At 42.4% G+C, this 20,644-nt stretch overlaps 6 protein-coding genes across 6 annotated transcripts in view; 2 read left to right on the forward strand and 4 right to left on the reverse strand.

Moving 5' to 3' along the window:
- The window catches only part of LOC113204352 (uncharacterized), a 10,502-nt gene extending 7,881 nt beyond the window's left edge, over positions 1-2,621 (forward strand). The window contains exon 7 of the mRNA XM_052274100.1: positions 79-2,621. The gene's annotated coding sequence lies outside the window, so the exon portion shown is untranslated. The remainder of the gene's footprint in view (positions 1-78) is intronic.
- Positions 2,621-6,262, reverse strand: LOC113204351 (uncharacterized). Its single transcript, XM_026419516.2, has 11 exons — positions 5,850-6,262; positions 5,578-5,730; positions 5,280-5,501; positions 4,931-5,197; positions 4,556-4,856; positions 4,350-4,469; positions 4,196-4,253; positions 3,893-4,112; positions 3,609-3,698; positions 3,392-3,501; positions 2,621-2,899 (listed from the first exon to the last, which is right to left on the reverse strand). Exons 1-11 carry the CDS (start codon positions 5,985-5,987, stop codon positions 2,731-2,733), a joined length of 1,848 nt encoding a protein of 615 aa, XP_026275301.1. The 5' UTR covers positions 5,988-6,262; the 3' UTR covers positions 2,621-2,730.
- Positions 6,263-6,810: 548 nt separating this feature from the next.
- LOC113204342 (uncharacterized) lies at positions 6,811-12,327 on the reverse strand. Its single transcript, XM_052274106.1, has 12 exons — positions 11,964-12,327; positions 11,751-11,873; positions 10,207-11,676; positions 10,018-10,126; positions 9,820-9,933; positions 9,587-9,739; positions 9,267-9,517; positions 8,985-9,193; positions 8,746-8,914; positions 8,406-8,620; positions 8,011-8,322; positions 6,811-7,913 (listed from the first exon to the last, which is right to left on the reverse strand). The coding sequence occupies exons 1-12, from the start codon at positions 12,024-12,026 to the stop codon at positions 7,316-7,318; spliced, it is 3,786 nt and encodes a 1,261-aa protein (XP_052130066.1). The 5' UTR covers positions 12,027-12,327; the 3' UTR covers positions 6,811-7,315.
- A 647-nt stretch (positions 12,328-12,974) lies between these two features.
- Positions 12,975-18,233, reverse strand: LOC113204358 (PHD finger protein 14). Its single transcript, XM_026419522.2, has 17 exons — positions 18,070-18,233; positions 17,472-17,642; positions 17,178-17,344; positions 16,978-17,083; positions 16,766-16,894; positions 16,450-16,678; positions 16,265-16,369; positions 16,029-16,189; positions 15,785-15,959; positions 15,577-15,709; positions 15,329-15,488; positions 14,942-15,245; positions 14,662-14,764; positions 14,498-14,579; positions 14,144-14,370; positions 13,641-14,060; positions 12,975-13,552 (listed from the first exon to the last, which is right to left on the reverse strand). The coding sequence occupies exons 1-17, from the start codon at positions 18,077-18,079 to the stop codon at positions 13,526-13,528; spliced, it is 2,709 nt and encodes a 902-aa protein (XP_026275307.1). The 5' UTR covers positions 18,080-18,233; the 3' UTR covers positions 12,975-13,525.
- A 107-nt stretch (positions 18,234-18,340) lies between these two features.
- LOC113204361 (BLOC-1-related complex subunit 5) lies at positions 18,341-19,837 on the forward strand. The gene is made up of 4 exons (XM_026419526.2): positions 18,341-18,857; positions 18,928-19,178; positions 19,259-19,447; positions 19,534-19,837. Exons 1-4 carry the CDS (start codon positions 18,608-18,610, stop codon positions 19,747-19,749), a joined length of 906 nt encoding a protein of 301 aa, XP_026275311.1. The 5' UTR covers positions 18,341-18,607; the 3' UTR covers positions 19,750-19,837.
- Positions 19,838-20,073: 236 nt separating this feature from the next.
- Positions 20,074-20,644, reverse strand: part of LOC113204360 (programmed cell death protein 2) — a 20,088-nt gene continuing 19,517 nt past the window's right edge. Inside the window, exons 3-4 of the mRNA XM_052274108.1 lie at positions 20,338-20,555; positions 20,074-20,255 (exon numbers count right to left, since the gene is read on the reverse strand). Coding sequence (XP_052130068.1) covers positions 20,103-20,255; positions 20,338-20,555 — 371 coding nt within the window. The 3' untranslated portion in view covers positions 20,074-20,102. The remainder of the gene's footprint in view (positions 20,256-20,337; positions 20,556-20,644) is intronic.

Below are 20,644 nucleotides of genomic sequence, written 5' to 3' on the forward strand. Positions count from 1 at the left end.
ATCGCATTCTAATCCCTTGGGGTACTTGCCAAAAACTTTTTGTTGAGATCTTGTCTGTTTGGAATGGATGTCCGAGAGGTGCAAAACGAAATGGGACCATGCCTAGTTCTTCGTTCACAAAATTAGATTGATAAAGTGCGAAAAACGGGTTTTAGGCGTCCGGCCCATCGATGGCCTATGAAAACGTTGGGATTTACAGTGGACACGCAATAAGATATTACCGTTTTCCAGTCCCCAGGTTAAAATATACGAAAGCTCAAGGCATTTCAGCAGTTTTTCTGGCTCCGAGTCTGTTAAACAGCTCTCCATATTAGTCCAGTTCCTAACCGTATCTTCAAATTTATTTCCGCCTTAGTGTCTTCTCTTTCTACTCTCGTACCCAAACACGGCAGAACGCTGTCGCAGAATAAGCTGCTGTCGTCTCTGTAAGGTCGCCTATTGCTGCGTGGTTCGACCTAGGGCCTTTCGTGGGATATTTGCGCGATATAGGCCGCCAATTGCCCACAAGAGCTGGGCGGACAGAGGGGGCCATAAAACTGTCTTGTTTTGATAAAACCTGGTGGTGAACAGAAATGGGGGAGTCGAAATTACCTTCTCCTTTCTCTCACTTCACCTTTTTTTAGAAGATACTATTGACCATAAAAAGTGATTTTGCAAAACTTTCATACTAGCTTCTGGATTGAAACGCCAATTATTGCAACTAGGGGCCTAATTCATAGTGTGAATGTGATTATGCGCCCGTATACACTGTCAAAAATTTTACAATAAAATACCAAAAAACTTACGGAGTGCCCTGTGTCTTTCTGTAAGGGCAATCACTCCTTTAATTTTCTGATGATTAGTTTTTGACAGTGTTTTCTCGCCGGGGCTTTGAGAGGCGCGGCATGGCGAGGCATGGCGAGGGAAATCGTATGATTGAGAGTGGTCCCGTAGCGTACAACGCAAGACGGCGTTCACGAGAGCCCGGATCCAGGGTTGTTCTTCGTCTGGGAAACCAACTGGTCTTTGGTCATCACAATAAACTGGGAAGGGGTGATCGCGAACACGTAGTCATTAAACTTGGTAACTCGCAGAGAGAGAGGTTAATTAGCAATACTTAAGATTTCGTGTATCTATGCCTACGGGCAAGCACCGATTTCTCTATAAATATTTATCTTATGTCTACACTACTCTTTCTACTTCATAGAACTGCACGGAAAAAAATTCACGTTTCACTATACACATACGCAGTGTCTTAACGCTGCTCGCACTTAAATTACTACCTTTAAAATTATTTTAATGACTTTAGCATTGTAGCGAGCTTAGGTTTCTAAGCCAGTTTTTAGTAATGAGTGAATATTATGAATGCATTTTTTCTCTTTTCATAGGATTAAGGTACTACAGGGTTGACACCCAGAATATTCTTGCCTTAAAATTACTTCATACGAGAGTTCTCTACTACTACAGTTAAAAGCACACTTTACTTCTTAACACACTATATTTTAATTCATTATTTAATACTTTTAATCAGCAGTTTTGTATTTACTCTCCTCTATATTTTTTACTTTGTATCGAGTTATTGTCTTGTCTTATTTGGAGATATGTGTAGTTTTGTATGCAGAAATCAGAAAATTGGGGAAGATTTTCTGATTTCAAAGTACTTTGTAGTTTTATAAGACCTTTTAATATGCGATTTCCTCCTGCTCTGTGTGCTCTGAGCATTCCGGCGTTCTCCGCTCGCTCTTGCGGTGAGTCTGACCCGGAATGCAGGATGCACTGACCTTGTGTGACCAGAGTCACAATTCGTCACTCTTGCGAATTTGTGAACGCTCTTCTCGCTACTTTTGTGATACCATCATAGAGACGAACACAGTGGTGACCTCATAGTTTGTTACCTTCTTTCTGCTCAATCTTTGTGCGTGCCCTGCTGGCCCGCCGGCCCTGTGCGAACAGCATGCTAGTGTGAATGTGTAAGCGCTTGCGCGTGAGAGTGAAAGAGAAAGAGAGAACGTGGCTAGTCAAATCCTTTATCTTATAAGTCTAGTATTTAGACCTTTCTATGCCCTGAACTTCGCTACTGTTCCATCATGTTTTTAAAACTGATCTCTTGTAAACAGTACTTTAGGTATAAATAATCCATCACATCTACCATTACATCTATTATTGTACTTCTGAAATTTAATGTTTCTATCATGTACTTCTTCCATACCTAAGAATTATTTTCCTATCTTAGCTCCCTAGTTCTGCTAGAATTTTTTTCTTTTTACTGCCGATGCTCTTTAGACAGAAACGAAACGTAACACTTCAAAGTGAAACAATTTTCCCTGTCGAACTTGAAATATTGGGGAAGATATTCGGGTCCGTATCACGGAAAATTTTAACAAATATGTGTTGATTGACTAAACTATTCCTATTGCGTCTGTTGGTTAAACAAGGCGATAAATATACCTTACTGACTTTAGCTTTCGCTTACCACGCAGTTCTTCTGAAGACATATCCTAATTGCCCGACTTTGCACCCAACTCTTAGCTTATTGGAGGTTCCACTCGGACAGAGTGAAAATCTACATGTGTAGAATTAGCCAGGCGTCGCAACCAACTATTGTTTTTAATAATAATAAAAATAATAATACTCTTTCGCTATCAGAAGTGAACATTCTTTTCGCATGACTCACCCTTTCCTCTCTGCAGTCACAAAGCGGCTGTTGGTAGCAGCCTTCCCAAAGACTTGATAGGCCGGTCGCAGCTGGGCTCACATCATCTGGATATCCAGGTTGCGGCCCTCCACGTCGGCCTGCAGCTGCTCTAGGCGGGCGGGCGTGAGCTGCTCCCAGCTGCTGAGGGTGTACAGGGTCTTCAGCTGCGGGCATTCCAGCATCCGCTGGACGGCGCGCTCTCCCAGGAATGGAGCCGAGTCCACGCTATGGCAACAAAAAATGATACAGTGAACGTAACAACGGCCTGCAGGACACACACTTTCCTGAAGTTGGCTTTTCAGAATACTATGCGGCTGAAAGGCTCCGTCTAAGTTTGTGCTACCGTACCGCATTGCGTGCGCTTGGGCGGGTTGCCTACTCGCTCACCAACAGGCGCCCAGACGGCACCCATCTCGCGCTACCGTGCTAGTAAAGGTACCCGAGTACCTGTACTGAGAGAAATGTTTCGTCGCAGACATCAGAAATTGTTCGATCAGTCGGATTAGTCATGGTCATTAAAATTTTAGTCGCAGCAACTAAACTTTTGGTTACAGCAACCAAACTTTTGGTTACAGCAACTAAAATTTTGATGCCTATGTCTAAACCAGACTGATTGAACAAAATTTGGTCGTGGGTATCAAAATTTTGATGGCTGCAACCTGCAACGAAACATTTCTCTCAGTCTGGCATAGACACGGCCGGACTTCCCTTCCCTACCTGAAATCCCTCAGCTGTTCCAGGGGGTTGTCACGCAGAGCCTCCAGAAGTGCGTCCTCACTCATACTCATCCGCTTCGCCCCAGGGTCCCAATGGCAGAGGCACGCCTCCTGCGGCACACAGAGACCGTGACAATCAAAGGGTGAATGAGGGGCGAGGCCGGGCCGGGTGTACTATGACTACGCTCGAGATCGAGACTACGCTGATGGCTACCTACCTCCAGAGCAAATCCACGACTCAGGATCATGAGCTCAGCATCCGGCAGGAGGTCCACGACGTACAGCTTCCGCACTCTGCTGAAGGCGTCCTAGAGGGTGGATGTGAAGTCTCATGAGGCGAGGTAGCCCACCTCAGGGGTTTCAGGGACTTTTGTCGGCTAGCGGAGAAGCTTTGGCAAAGCCAATCACAGTTCTCAAAACCTCTGAGGCGGGACGCTTCTCCTGGAGAGTCAATGCCTCACCACAAATCCAACAAGAGTGAGACGACAAGTAGTGGAAATACCTCCGGCAAGCGCTGGTCCGGGGCTGGGGCGCGGAGGAAGCGTGGGCTCGAGCTGGGCGGCGACGAGGACAGCACGAGCTCCTCCAGGCGGGGCAGTGTGTGCCCGATGGCCCACACATCCCACGCCGACAGAGGGGTCCACCGCAGCTTGAGGATCGTCACGCTGTCCAGCGGTGGGGGCAGCGGCGGCGGTGGCCGGGGGGTCGGGGGCGCGGGCTGCCTGTGGACGAGGGCGTTGGGGTGTCGCCTTCAGCGGATCAGGCGGTGCTACAGCCCTCCAGTGCCAGGGAGTCGCCTGTTTACCTGACGTCAGCTGAGGACGAGCTCCACTCCGTGCTGTCGGTCGTCCCGTAGAGCTCCTCTGTGTAAAGGCGGGCCAAAGGTGTGAATACCGGCACTGACCAGCAAGCTCGTTCAGTCGAAAAGGCACTCTAAATGCATTACAGAGAGCACTTACCTGGCCAGTCGAGCAGCTCAACCGCTACATCATTGATCCGCCCATCGTCTGGACAGACCATGTGTATGCACTTGAGGTTGGGCGCCGCGCTCGCGATGGCGGTCAGGTTTGGAATCCGGCCTGAGAGACAAAGATCCACGCCTCCCTCAGAGTGCGCCTGGGCCGCACGGGGCGGTCGGGTCGGCTTCGAGGCAGGGGCCACTTACAGTAGTCGCCGCCCTCCTCCAGCCGGATGTAGAACTCCTCGAGGCGCGGGCAGTGCTCGGCCAGGATGTCGAGGGTCGGCGCCCGGTCGCTCCTGAAGGCGCGCATCTCCAGCTCCTCCCTCCTGCTGATCGGCTGCGCGGTCTGGTCCGCGCCGAGCTCCTGCCCGTCCACCGCCTCCGTGCCGCGCGCCACCGCGGCGATGGCGCGGCCCAGGTCGGGGATCTCGCCCAGGTCGCGCAGCCACGCCAGGTCGCGCAGGGCGCGCTCGGCGCCCAACAGCGACACGGAGGTGGACGTCAGCTGGCGCGAGCGGAGAGTCGAGCAGCAGTGGCAAAAGGGGTGATGGAGGCACCTACGTGAATCGTGGCGCTCACCTTCAGCACCTTGAGGTTGGCACAGGAAGACAGCGCGGCCACACCCTTGTCCGTCACTGCCCTGCTATTGGACACGTCCAGGTCCTCCAGGGTGTCCGGGCAGGCCTGCGCCAGGACGCGCAGCACGTTGTCCGAGGCGCTCTGGCCGAGCGACACGACGCTCAGGCGGTGCATGTGGTGCAGTGCGCGCGCCAGCGGGTACAGCACCGCGTTGGACAAGGCGCAGCCCCGACCGCCCGTAAGCCGCAGCGTCTCCAAGCTCTGCAGCTGCGCAGACTCCACGCCGGTAAGCAGAAGGTAGGCGGCCAGGCTGCGGTCTTCCCTTCCCACCCCAGTGCGTTCATCTCACCTTGGGCAGCTGCGCGACCACGGCGGTGGTGGTGGCGGCGCTCATCTCCAACGTGTCGATCTTAGTGGTGTTCTCGGGGAGGCAGGCCGTGGCCACGAGCAGCAGGGCGCGTGCCACGTCCTCGTCCACCGGGGTTGGCATCCCCGCCAGGCCAGCGATGTCCGCGAGGATGTCACCCGGTCCTCGGCGCTGGGGAACGTCGGGGTCGTCCGACGGTAGGGACTGTGTTGTTGGACAAGAGGTGAGTGTCCGTTACACGCGAGAGGGCGAGCGACGGCAACGGCTATGTCACACTGACCGGGAACCAGCCGGTGCCCCAGCTCGCGAAGGCCATGAAGACATCGCTGGTCGCCCTCTCCAGCACGTCGTACACGAGGGTCTTGTCCACCGCAGCCAGGGTGGCGTGACTCAGTCGGGACGCCGCCGCTTCGGGCAGCCGCCGCATTGCCACCTTTTAGAACAAGGGACGCTCCGCACTAGCACCAAGAGGCACTCACTCCTAATCACTATTATTGACAAATTACGCGGCGCAGGGACGCGTGCGGCACTTCTGCGCCCGTCCGAACCTACGTGCAACTTGAACATGACGGCGGTGTGCATGGGGTCGCCCGGCGTCGCCACAAGACCTTCCCCGGCTTCCGTGACCATGTCGATGAGTTGCTGCTCGGCCAGCAGCGCCATGGGGATCGGCTGTCGTAGGGGCGGCATGGTGGGACGGACGAAACGTAGACACCCTCAGCGACCTCACCCGCACAGCAGCGCACCACGCTCCATCCGCATTCGCTCAGGAGGTAATAGTCTTTCGATCCACGTGTGGAAGCGTTCAACCCGGTAGGGTTAGGTGGGTCCGAGCCGCTACCGACGCTACACTCCCCCCTCTCTGTCATGGTGCCGGTGTTCACTACTGCCACTACCACCGCCCCACCATCGCGACAACAACAGAACAACAGCCGACCGACCGACCGAAAGGGGTTTGTTTTCGTGTTCTTGGAGGGCGCATGTGGTGTGGTGGGGGTAGGTGGGGTAGGTGTCGTAGGTGTGAGTAATAAAGCATTCCGGTAAATGCAGAAGAATGCGAGGAAGAAGAAAACGGAAACCACTATGCTTTTAGATGAGACTTCCGTTTTTTTGTTCCCTGCATTCTTCTGCATTTCAGCTTTACCGGAATGCTTTATTGTGTAGCTGCTGCCAAGAACAATATTGTTCTTGCTGCAGACTGCTGCAGGTGACTTTGCACTTAGCCACCCCGCTGTGTAATACGGAGTGGTCCACCGACCCTACCCTCCTTCCCTTAGTTGCTTACACTGTACAACGGGTTGCATACTCCCGCGGAGCCGTAAGGTAGCAACGGTAGGCAAGCCCGCACACACGCGGTCCACGCGGTACAGTAATCAAAACAAAATAAAGAAAGGGGGCTGTGCGGACCATCCTGTATAAAGTACTGTGGACAATTTTCGTACAATTCTCCTCACGAATACCTTGCTTTATATTTAAAATACAGGGTAAAATAAAATAATACGAATCCCACATATCAATTTACATGGTCTATTATAATTGTCTTATGAACAGTTGCTTAATAAACTACAGAATCTACACTTAAGAACAGTACCACAATGAGAGGATATCACAGTTAAAATGTAGTTGGGCACCTATTTACAATTCCTATTGAAATAAAATTTTGAAAAATCTTTCAAAGAATCTTATCACAGTTTCAAAATGATTGACATATCAGTTGCTTCAAAAAGTGCATTTTTAAATAAAAATGGCAGAATGGCACTGAAGGTGCCCCCACAATGCGGTGCGCCTGACCATGTGCCATGTGATATTAGGGTCTAGCACCCGGGCGTTCACAATGCACGTGATTAATGACCCCCTGGGACTCAACGTGTTAAGGGGAAGTGGGTCAACCATCCTTAAAATCTTGATAATTCAGTTTAGAACTTTAAGGAAATACATGGGAGCTAACAGAACCAACAGATGGACAAAGATAGCTATGGCCCATCAAGTAATATGTATCAGATCAGATCAGGTCAATTTTACATACCACCCTGAATGCTAATGGCTAAAACATCTGCCAGTTTTGGAAGACTCTCGTCAGAACCACCCACAGAACTTGACCTAGTGGATTCGCCACCATGACCATAATGAGGATGAAGAACCTCCATTGATTGCAACTGATCAGATAGCTCTGGTAAGGGGCTAAGATCACCACTTTCAGAACAAGTAAATGGGTGGGTTTCATTGGCAGAGCTTTTTAAGTGATGGAAAGGATTCTGGAGAAGTGAAATATTCTGCGCCTGAACTGAAAAAGATTCTGTGAGGTGGTTTACCTGGTTTGATGCTGTTAAATCAGCCTGGCAATCAATATTAACATTATGAGGTTGTGATGAAAATGACTGGTTTAAATGGTTCATCTGGCTATTCTGATTAACACTGTCCACTTGAGGTTCTAAAGATATGGTTCTTGGCCCTGGACCATAGTTGGCATTGATTTGGCTGCCCTGACTTTGACTAGTGTCATCAATATGGGGCTCAGAATTCTGTTGAGATGAGTCTTCCAAAAGATGTTGCATCCCAGAGTTGGATAATTCTGTTAAAGTTGCGAGGGCATCTGAATTAACATCCGTTGCAAAACTGCAAAATGGAAAGGCAGATGATAGTAATTAAACATTGGCTAAACATAAACAATCTCATATATAACAATACAACTCTATTATTCTATTATTTGTACCTTCCACCTCCCGTTGTAGCGTCCATAGTGTCATCGGCTGATATTGATTCAATCAACTTTTGAAGAGTCAATTCTCCACCTCCAAGAACTTCATTAGGGTGTAAACGTCTCATGTGATCAGCCCTGTGCTTGCGTTCACGGAAAGTCCGATTACAAACAGTACACGAGTAGGGACGATCTGCACTGTGTGTTCTCATGTGCCCATCGTAGTGCACTCGACGAGCAAATTGTTTACCACAAGTTCCACATTTAAATTCTAAGGATTCTGCATGGCATTTCACATGAAGAGCAAGAGTTCGCTTGTTTTTAAACCTGAAAGAATAAATAAACTGAGTAATAAACACCTTATGAAAATGGTAGAGCAATAAAGGTTGACAACATATATTTTTACACACTTTTTACCACAGGTGGGACAAGGAACTTCGGCTGATGTCTCTGGTGGGGGTTGATGAATTACTTGATGAGATCTTAGCATAGATTGAGTAGCAAACCTCCGAGCACAAACATCACAAGAAAATGGTTTGTTCCCAGTGTGAGTAGCTTCATGAGTACGAAGCAAGTCTGAGCGATAAAATCTTTTGCCACATGTTCTGCAAGCTAAGCTTGGTTCCTGATAGATTTTTAAAAAATTAGTAAGGAATATAAGATTGATAGATTTTAAGGCTTATAATGCCTAAAAATTACAAAAATAGGAATACATAAGATAATTGGTACGCATGCCAGAAATATGCTGACCTCAGTGTGGGTTGCAAGATGTATTTTCAGTTTGGTTTTTGCTTTGAAACGTTTTGGGCAGTGATCACAGGCTAAACGAGGCACTTCTTGATGACAGGTAATTTCATGCTCCCGTAAATTTTTCTTTCGGCGAAACTCTTTGAGACATATTGGGCACTTGAACGTGGGGCTGCAAGAAAAAAAATCAGTAGGCAGCCGGATATTTTTAAATGTACACAATTCTAATGCTGAACTCATACTTTGAAGTAAGTGCATGGGGTGACTCTAGCTGAGGAATTGGCTGAGCAGAGGGAAAAGTTGAACTTGCGTCAGGGCAGTCAGAGGTAGGGTTTGGTAGAAGTCTATCAGATTTCGGGTGTCGCTTTCTGGTATGTGCAACTAATGTGCTGCGACATTTAAAGACAGACGAACACTCATCACAAGAGTATTGATTGGTCTGACTGTGTGTCTGTTTAAAGCAAAGATGAATTAGAAGAGATATATTAATAAGTGATAAATATCATCCTGAGTTTATTTCTTACCTCAATATGTGATTGCAATTTATGTTTTGTTGTAAAAGTTTTCGGACACTCTGAACATTGGAAAGGACGTTCAGAAAAAGCTACATGAGTTGCTTCATGAGCCCGTAAAAGGCCTTCATTGGGAAACTCTTTGGGGCATTCTTTGCAATGAAATTGGGCAGTCTCATGCTTTCTCCAATGAAATTTCAATTTTGGCTTGGTTGGGAAACTTTTTGAACATATTTTGCATTGAAATTTGTAAGCACTTGGACCTATAACATTTCCAAAAATTAGAATAAACGACAAAAATTAATTCAACTCAAAATATATTTCTAGTGTACCTCCATGTCGAAGAAGATGAGTGTCTAATACAACTTTTTGAGAAAATCGTTTACTACAAATATTACATGCAAAAGGTTTCTCGCTTTCATCAACATGAGTGAGACTATGTGTTTTCAAAGCTGTTTTAGTGTTGAACAATTTCCCACAAACATCTAGAAAAAGAGAAGCAAGCACATTTATTCATCAATTCGAATTGGAAAGAGCAAAAACAGCTAATAAAATTGTCACTTACTGCATGGGTTTGCTGATTCACAGTTTATATTATGCTGCCTCATTAAATGGGCATCAAGACGAATCTTGCTGGAGAATCCTTTGTCACACAAATTACAAGGAAATGCCTTTTGACCTGTAAGATAAAAAGTATTAAAACATTAACAACCAAAAGAACAGAAAAATATGTTGTAAGAAAAGAAAGATATTGGTATTTCACCTAAATGTTGAACTTTAAAATGCCTTTCAAAATTAACACGAGCAATAAATAATTTGGCACAGACAGGGCATTTCCATTTCCCTCCCTCCTGCTTAACTCCATCAAAAATCTGTAAGCAATCACCAATTTTAGTCATGTTTGAAAATTGCCAACAAGAAAACATAATGTACTTGATTTCAGAATGCTTACATCTAGTTTTTTCTTATTCATATCAACACAGCCCATAGTGTCTCTCGTTCCTAACAAAAATGAGAAACTGTTTTCTACTGAAGTTCCTAACACATCTTTCCCAGTGTCATCTCTTTTCAGACTTGCAGTATCCTTAGCAACTTGATTAGGAAATGCTATCTGCAAATCTCCAAACTCTGTACTGTCTTGAGTCTGGTTAGTTGTCTGAACTGGCGAACTTGGGTCAAAGCTGTCTTCAGTATCACTTAAGACACCCCACTTAAAGCTTGACACATGAGGGTATTTTATTTCATTAACGCCTTGTGCAGTTATATGGGTGTTATGTGAATCATCACTCAGTTCAACAAAACTATTATTCCCAGTCATTTGTGGAAATGTGGATTCACACATAGTGTTTCTTTGTGGGTAATGCATCTTGCTTTGACCGTTTTCTCCGGATGGAAACTGAGATTTATCACTATTACTTTGACAGGATGCATACTGAGATGAATTTATTGCAGTAACCATAGAAAAGGCTGAAGAATGCTGACTTTTAGATGGAATTCCAAAATTTGATTCAGCTGATAACGATGGATGAGAATAATGAGTATTTAGTGACTGTTCAGTAGAAGTCTGAAATGGTACACGAGAAGCATGCAGTCCATGACCTGAATGGTTAGAAGTCTCATATGAAGTGTCACAGCTGAAATGCGCATCTTGAGTTGTTTCACAGCGAGAAGTATACATAGTATCACAATTTGACTCGGTTGGAGGGGAAAAATGTCCTTGAGGTGAGGTAAAACGCTGAGAATCTCTTGTATCATTCGGTTGGGCAAATTCACAACTAGGCTTTGAAGAGAAATCTTGACTTTTATCATGGGAGACATACTGTGTATCATGATTCTGTGATTCAGCAGGTGTTGAAAATTGCTTCAATGATGTATTGCGACTGCAGGATGTAAAATGCATCATTGGGTTTGTTGACCCATCAAAAGCAGATTCACAATTTGACTGAAAATGTGAGCTAACAACCATATGGTTAGGAAGACTGAATGCTGCACTATGTGATGACAGAGAATTATCATGGCCAACTGAAGATGCTGTAATGTCGTAGCAGGAACTATTGTCAGGAACAGCATAGTGACGATTTCGAGAAAGAGCAGTTGCAGTGTTAAACTGAGTTTCATTTAATGGTGAGAATCTTCCAGTAGAGATTTCACATCCTGCATCATTCATGCTCCCATATCGCTGTTGAGATGTCGAACTGAATCCAACATCAAGAGCTGAAGCAGTTTTCATTTGAGCGTATGTTGCGTTTCCACATGTAGATGTGAATGAGCTCTCATGTGCTTTTCCTTCAGAGTTGCATGGAGCATTGACATCAATTGAATCAGTGACAATAGAGGATCTACCTTGAAATCCAAGGACTATGTCTTCGAATCCCTCCTTGCTTCTATGGGATAGTTGGTCATTTAATTGATTCAGAAGATCCTGAAAAAATTACGGGTGTAAGTTTAACTTGTCAAACCAACTGAATGGCAAAGAAAGTCACTCATACTGCATACCTTGGTCTCCTTCAGAAATTTTGAAAAGGATTCAATGTGTCTTTCCTCCACCACCATTGTTGATAAATCTTGCGCAACATTATATGAGAACACATTGGAGGAAAGAATGCCCAAATCCATCATCTACCAAATAAATTCAGGGGATAAGAAATAGCTGAGGCATATATAGTTGCATTTTACTTACAAATTAAACATTGAAAGTTGTGAACATACCATATTGATCACATCACTAAAAGTTGATAGGAATTTGTTCACTCCTAAGAATAAGGTTCCCATTTTCACTGCAAAATATAATCACAGCAGATCAGTTTGTTTTTATTTGTTTTTATTTGAGCATGGTCTGACAGACATTAGACAAATGTTGTGTTGTCTTTTTTTTCCTCTGCTTCCCCAACAAGCACCCCATATATTTTTCATTATTCACCCCTCCTGTTCGTACCATCCTTAAAGTGACACATTCTCCTTGTAAACACTACTGCGAATGGCCATTCACAGACATAGTGAAAAATATTAACGGTTGAAAACCACAATAAGTCATTTTTCCGAAAGAAAAGATAGAAATGTAAAAGAAGAATTAGGTTATATGATGCTTGGTTTCGAACACAACAATGGCAGCACTGTAGACTACGTCATCTTTAGCCAACATATCCTCCCGAAAGCTTTGTTGAGTTTTCTATGAGAAATGAGAAACTTGTAACTTGTTCTTGACCTGTTAACGTCGTCTGCTACCAACACCAACAAAACAGAAAGATAGCTCATGCAGAAAGGGAAACGATACGGTTAGGCCTTTAGACATTTTATCTTTATTTGTTACTTTGGTCATTGAGAAACGATGGCAGATAGTGCAAATACTCTGACAGAAACTCCAGAGAATGACAAGACTCGAGAGACCCAGTCCGACAGAATTAAACTAGCGCATCTGGTCCTGGTGTAGCACAGGCCCTCGAAAAATGATCAGAACAAACTAAAGTATTAATCCATGTTTATTAAAATAAACTATTATTTAAAAAAAATAAAAAACTACCACTCGCACAGCATGTAATTTTTTATTTATTTTTAATATTAAATGCTGAGTTTTGTAACCAACACTGCTGTTTTTAGTTGATATTTAGGATGTTGACGGAGGGGGTTCATACGGTTGGTTTGTGTTTACTAAAGGGAATTAGAAGAAACTTCCATGTAAAATAAATCACCACAAAAACACCCAAAAGACAGCACGTAATATTGTACTTTTTCAAGAGACATTTATTACTTTCCAGTAACAAACAATTTCATTCATTTCCATATAAATTAAGGAGAAAGTAGAAGAGGTGGCCCTCACATCAATTATTTACAGATCAAAATCCAAGCATTACAATACACACAATTCATCTTATAGGAACATCAAACCAAAGGGAGGACTTTCAGTTGATGATCTTCACAATGTAAATAACTTACACCTCATTTACTCAGAAGTCATATAAAATACCAATAAAAACATATCAGGGATATGTTATAAAAGGATTGACCAGAGATAGAAAGTACCAAAGTTTCACAATCCATTAAATAAAACCTGAGAAATTATTCTACGAACAATTTCAGCAGACATGTTTACCAGCTGGTAAAAAATCAAGAAATATTCAACGACAAAATTCATAGCTATGTTGGAATCTTATCAAAAAGTAAAAGAGAACTACTTTCTCAAAATACTTCCAAGTCTCCTTGCTTCTCTGAGGGAAAAGAAGTATTTTGAACCAAAGATTAATCACAAGTGCAGCAATTGCCTTAGTGAATGTTTACTTCTTGGATGAAGTAGATGAATCCTGTAAAACAAAAACAAAATTTTTTTGAAATGTAAATTTTAAAATAATAATTTAATTGGGTAGCAACCAAACCAAAAATTGAACTTACGGAGGGATCACAGTCTGCACAATGCCACGAATACCCTCGAATCTTTGGGGACTTTTTCACAGGAGGGTCAAGGCAATGAAAATGATAGCATTTTTGACATTCATCACATCTTACAAGATTTTCTTTTGAACCAGGACCTTGGCACTGATCACATTGAGTCAAAAGGTCTTCGACTTTAGTTTTTTTCCCTCCTGACTGTCTCTGGGGGCGACTATTTGTGGGATTTGGAATGGTGCCAGTCACAGCACTTGTTACTGAGTTGTTAACAGGTTCAAACTGAGAAACACTTTGTATAGGTGGAAGCAACTGAACCCCCGATACTGCCGGAATGGGATGGTACACATCATCATCACTTGTCATAGCTGATGCAACGTAAGTCTGCACAGTTTGTCCTTCACCACTCGGGGTTATAGTTTTAATCTGAAAGAACTCAGTTATTAAACATACAGAAACTATAACCATAAAGAGAAATACTGACAAACAGCCAGTTTTAATTGGCATACCTTTATTTTGGGAACATGAGGCTGAGGATGAGGAGGTGTACCTTCTACTTGCCAATTTTCATGATCAAAGCTTTTCTTCTTTCTTTTTCTCTTACGTTCAACACTGATACCATCTGGACCAAGTTCAGGTGAATGACGTTTTTCTTTCCTCCTCTTCTTTGCTGCCTTTACTTTACCATCACTGTTACTTCCCACAGCAGTTTCTACATCAGCATCATTGCCCCTGTCTTAAAAGATAATAGATAATAAATAAATATAAAATAAATATATTCATAAAGAAATTATTTGTTTTGCTTTGCTTTTTCTATTAATGAATAGTTTTATGGCTAGAGAAGTAAATTAAAATGTACATACCGATTACACCAATAGATGCACTAGATGAGTTTAGAGTAGTGTCAATAATAGAAGCTTCACCATCAGATTTGACTGACAGCGGCTGAAAATTGAAAAAAGTTAAATAAAATAGAATGTGTTTCAACTGACCAGTATTAGATTCCAGATATTGCATTGTACTCTACCAAAGAACTTTTATCAGACTTCCGCCTTAACTTCCTTGGGGCTTCAGGATCCAAGCAAGGGACATCAGATCCTGACGACTCTTTATCACATTCAGAGCATTGCCTGTAGGTAGCAATAAATTCAAAGAAAAAATTACAAAAACTAAATTAAAAAAAGTAACTGCACAAAGTGATTATACAACAGCTCATGTATACCGGCAAAGTCCCAATCATATCATTAAGAAAGGACTGAACAGGTGTAGATACATAAAAATGTTCTCAAATTATTAAAACAACATACCATCCAAATAGCTTTGTCTTCTTGGGCATTCTTGTGAGAGGTGGATTTAGACAACCTAAATGATAATACTGTTTGCAATTATCACAATGAGCTAAGAGATGAGGATCATTGCTCTGATGGCATTTTCCACAAGGCCCCAATACTGCAGCAGGTGTTGAGGAACTGGAAACACCAGACCCAGTAGATATTTCAGCTCCTCCTGAGACATTAACAGCCTTTGAATTTGCTGTTATGGTAAGGGCGGAGGGGGGCCCTTGTTCTCCAGGCATAGGAAATGCTTTTAAGGCTGCAGCAGTTGGGACACCTAGACAATTTTTGAAATTAGTGGGGAGTAAAAACATTGTAACAAGGCATTTAGAAAGCTTAATATTTGAAAAAATTCCATACCTTGGGGAAAATGATTCATGGTGGAATGAGGTTTGCCAATAGACTCTATGGCAGGTATATTCTTTTTAGGACAAATTGTTTGAATAATCCCATGGAGCATTTTAATCTTTGCTTTCAAAGCTTTGTTCTTTTCATCTTCAATGGACTTTACATTGATCAACTTTAAAAAAAAGGGAAATGATATTTTAAGTCTGTAGATGTGATAAAGCCTGCAATATGTAATATGATCTTACGTTCGTGATAAATACCTGTTCATATTTTTCTCCACTAGCTTTCTGTTCATTGAGAAGACGCGCATTATCTTCAACAAAATCTTGCAGTTGCTTCTTCATTTTTGTAATCCTTCCAACTCGATCCAGAAAGTAGGCAATAAATTCAACACTAGAGTAGAACACATATACTTTAGTTCACAAACTGAGAACAACAATGCATAATTTTGTAAACCCGCAAATTTACCTAAAAGATGCTGGTATATGCCATTTACGGTTAACATCTTTTAAAGATGCTATCTGTGTCTCCTGAATTTCCATGGCTTGAGTATTTAACCCAGCAAGCTCACCTTTGCGCCATAACAAACGGCAAGCGGTTGCAGATGTTATCAATGCGCGAGGCATTTTTTGGGATGGTGGAACTGTAAGTTATTTTGAGTAATTATCAGAGCAACTGGTAATTTTGAGCTCAATGATTGTTAAGGACTTACTGAAGGCATTGGAAACAGCAGTGCGATGATCTAGAAAGTGACTACAAGCTTTCCGGAATTTTCTTTGAATTCTTTCCAATTCGTTTTTGTCCTTGCTTTCTTGTTCCTGATTTCTCTCTTTCAAACGCTCTTGCAAAAGAATGAAATTTTGACGTCGACGTCTACAAAATAAATTGGAGCAGTGGTGAGCAAAACAGTTAAGGACTAAGATAGCTCAATGGATGAATGTATCTTACTTAATTTGAGTTTTATCAGAGTGAAGTTTGCAATGGGCATAAAACTTATCTACAGTTTCAGTTTCTTCTGGATGTGCCTCTTGGAGTAGCCCCATTTTCTGAGCACTGATAAAATATGTAAGTATATCTGTTAGTCACATGAAGATGAAGATTGAATGGGGGTAGATATATGAATATGATCTCACCATGAGGCATGGAAATAAGTGCGACACATGCCAGCGTCACACTCAATACAAACACCAGTCCTTGCGAGACGCTCATCTTCACACAAAGTACACAGCTTGGCTCCATACTTAGCATAAGGCATTTTGAACAAAGAAAGCTTTTCACCATCAGATGGGAACAGACCAGGGATATATAAAGCACACACTAGGTGCACCCACCGCCCTACATCTGTTTCTTTGAAAATGCCACCTAAAGACAAAAGGAATTAAGTTTTATTATCAATAAAACTGGTGTGAGCCTAAAATGTCAAAGTAGGAAGAATACTACAAATATTACCTGAGTTTGGACATAGCTCACAAGGAGGGTCCTTAACTCCAGCTCGACATGCATCACAGAACCATGGTAAATCAGGGTTGGAGGAATCTACACTAGCCAGGCTGTCACTATCAGACATACCATAACACTCTGTAATCAATGAAAAACATTAAGAATAATAACAAATAAAATTTTGTAGATATAAATACTATATTTACTCAAGAAGAACTTACTTTCATGAACAGTAACTCCACAACTGTCACACTCAACTAATTCATCAAAGTCATCATTGCTGTCACCAAGACAACCCCAACAACGCTTTTGTATTTTCTTCTTGACCTACATAAAAAGGAAAGTAAAGAAAGGAAATAAAATAATGTTGGTTACACATCAAAACACAATTGTCAATTTTTATGGCAATTACTAGGACTACCTTTTTGATGATTTCAGAGTTTAGTCCATCTCCAGAATTTATTCGTTGCTGCAGTTCCTCAGCTGTTATGACAGAAGACTTGGAATTTTCCCCTTCATCCACATCACTATCATCCTCACTATCATCATCATCTTCATCGTCTCCATCACTATCATCACTTCCACTACCTACAAGAAACAAGTTAAATTCAATCAAAACAAGAACAGAAATATAAGAATATCATGCATGGAAAAAGTAAAAGGCTAAATGTAACCATAATAGAAACATCATTTAAGTGCATTCTTCAAACATTACCTTGTTTGCTCCCTTCATCATTGGAATCTAAAGAGTCATCTGAACCATCTTTGTGTTCTTCAGGGTTAAAATCACTGTCATCAGAGCTCTCTAAATCTAAATCAAACAGTGGTTGTTCAACTGGTTTGACTTTACGTTTATTAGGGTCCCTTTCACCTGCAAAAATAGAAACTGGTGCAAAGGGCACCAAAGAAACAATGATTGACAAGAGTAAAAAGAAAGTCATAACGTTCTTCATGGTAGAATGGAATAAGAAGATATGACAGTTGATTAAAATTGATGGATATGATGTTCTACATGGTAGGTACATGTATGTGTGAAAACATGAAATTGACAGCAACAATTAACACTAATGATACTAGGAGCTTGGGATTTCAAGTAGACACGGTGAACCACTTCAACATAATATTTTAGTTACATGGAAATTACTACAAGATTTAATGTTGGAGAGGAAATAACAGATCACAAAATCCACGAGTCTTAACAGAGATCATGGGAAAATCGCCTCGCATTAGCATGATTTGCCGGGGCATGGGGCGTCCGGCCGCACTAAGATGCCACCGGTATAAACAATAAAGCACGAGTGCAAAGTACTTACGCCAGCTCATTTTGAACGTGGAAGCCCGCCGCTGGTCCTTAGGCCACCACTTGAGTCCCTCGAAAGGTAAATTTCACAAAAAAATCAAGGAGAAATGGATGTCGTTGATTTTTGTAAACTTCCATCCCATCCCGTATTCCGCCTTGAAGAAATTGCGGTTAGGGAAGGGAAGCTTTGAGCTGGCTTCGCATGTGACCAGTCCCGTTAGCAGAGTTCACGTTAGTCACTGGCCGAAGGGGTCGTTTTTCTGATTTGTTACAAGCTTCTGAGTTGTGAGAAAACAAATATGGCAGCGATTGCTTGAGCTTGAACGGAACCGAGACTTACCATTCCAGAGAATTGTTCGCCAAAGTAATTTGAGAAGTGTTGTGTGCGTGGCTAAGGAAAAAACCTATAACTCACAATATAATTTATTTTAGCCTTCGTAGTCTGGCCATTCTCTTCTACATATTCCATAACCTCACTTCTCTATTCCTCAATTGACGTCTGCTGTCACGATTTGACTCTTGCTAAAAAAACAAAGTGTACCGAAGGAACTATGGGTTCGGAGCAAAGTACTTCTGCAGGGACAGGACAGTGGCCTCAACGTTCGGTCTCTGCAGCATCAGATAGCAGAGTCAATCAATTTCGTCGAGGTAAATCCTTGGCTGAAAGATCGGAAAATTCCACTGAGGAACCCGAAGGAGACTCTCCAGGAAATCGTCCTGGTAACACATCTCCAGGACCAAGCATTTGTTCTGATTCAGATTTACCATACATATCATACACTGTCAGTCGTCCTATAGGAGGTAAACATCTAATCGATTTGTTAATAAATAGTGTGTGCCCACATCATTATCATGATTGGTCTCTGAACAGATTCTCCAAAATTATCTAACAAGCAACAACTCCATCGAGGAAGATCACTTGGAGGCGCCATCCCAAGTCTACACCTGCAGTCTACTGGCAATGCAAGCGCCAATAAAAATAGGCATTCAACAGGCGGGATAATATCTGGGAATGCCCAGAAGTGGAGTCAGCAAACACAAAGACCACATAGTATTGTTGTTGTGAAAGCAGCAGCAGACCCTGTTACTCTGGAGAAAGATCCAGACCTTGTCAGACTACAGGTAAAAAACAAGAGAAGAAGAGGTGGTGTCATTCACAGAATCAATATTGCCTGGCTAATTCTGATTATTTTCATCAACAGAATGTTCCTATGTTCCTGCCAATCATGCGTGGCACTCTCAACCTTCCAGCAGCAAGAGATCCTGAAGTATTGGAGAGGCTTGACCCAAGTGGAACACTGAACTTGTGTTTGCGATACCAGCAACATCTTGCCCTGTGTGCTAATTCAGTAGCAGCAGATCAGAATCAAGCAATTGCCAAAATGAGAGAGGTAGAAATTTCTTTCAGCTACCGACAAATCTAGTATCACTCTTCATAAATAGCTTTATCACCTTCAAAGTTGTACTTTGTTTACAGATCGACTTTGAAACCCAGCGTATGGTGACCTCTCTTACTGAACGTCAGAAAAAGTTTTCAAAGTTTGTAGAGAAGTTGCAGAAAGTCAGAGAACTTTCCAACCAGCTTAATAAATGTCATGTTTTACTGAATCAGACTTTAGAAAATATAGAGACCTTGAACAATACCTTACCTATTGAAGAAAGACTAGAACCATTTGTTTGGACTACTGGATGACACATACTTGGTGAGGAGCAGAAACATGACATTGAAGACACATCTGAAGAAATTGATTTGAAGTAAATTGATCCATCTAACTCTGCTTGTGCCTGCTACTCGTCTCTATAAAAATCTGTGATACTGAAGTTGACACATTCACATGTGAAAAACTATATTGTTATGCAAAATTTAGAAACAAAGTTTTGTGTGTACATTTTACAATTTATAATCACTACTTGTACTCTACTGCTTCTGATAATTTAATTTCTTCAAGATTATACCGATGAATTCACCTATCTAGTCAATAGAGTAGAGAAGTTATATAATAAATTAAATTTACAATTTTAATCATCCAGAAGTTTTAATTATCTTTACTCTGACACATCTTGCTTCCACAAGAATTCTTTCTTATATGCTGGTCCTGATGAGCAGCTGCGTTCACAAGTATAGACAACCAAAATGCCCCAGTCTATACTTTGGTCTAAATTATCAATGGACAAATGGTTTAAAAGTTGTGGCAAAATCTGCAAAGACAATAATTAAATATTTCTACTGAAAAGTAAACATTGCTTTTTTTCAAAAGACATTTATATAGGAGTTGCGTACCTGAAATTCAAATATACGTTTTGCACCACAATAAGGGCAAGGTGGAACAACACCTTCAGTTGGAATGTGATGTTCAGACAACAAAAGTGGATTCCCTCCTCTCTGATACCGTAAAACTTGACCAGGATTTTGTGCAATCCTCACCTTGAAAGCATTAAAAGCTTTATCCTCGACACTTGCAGCCATACTAATAAGGTCTGCATTGACAGATTCATCATCTAAGACAAAATCAATAGGGAAATTAGTTAGACTTTTTGTGGATTTGTTTATGTAATAGTTGGGAGGAGGCTGCAAGCAAATTAGTATA

Source organism: Frankliniella occidentalis, unplaced genomic scaffold (genome assembly GCF_000697945.3).
Source record: "Frankliniella occidentalis isolate FOCC.00 unplaced genomic scaffold, Focc_3.1 Scaffold336, whole genome shotgun sequence".
Lineage (NCBI taxonomy): Eukaryota > Metazoa > Arthropoda > Insecta > Thysanoptera > Thripidae > Frankliniella > Frankliniella occidentalis.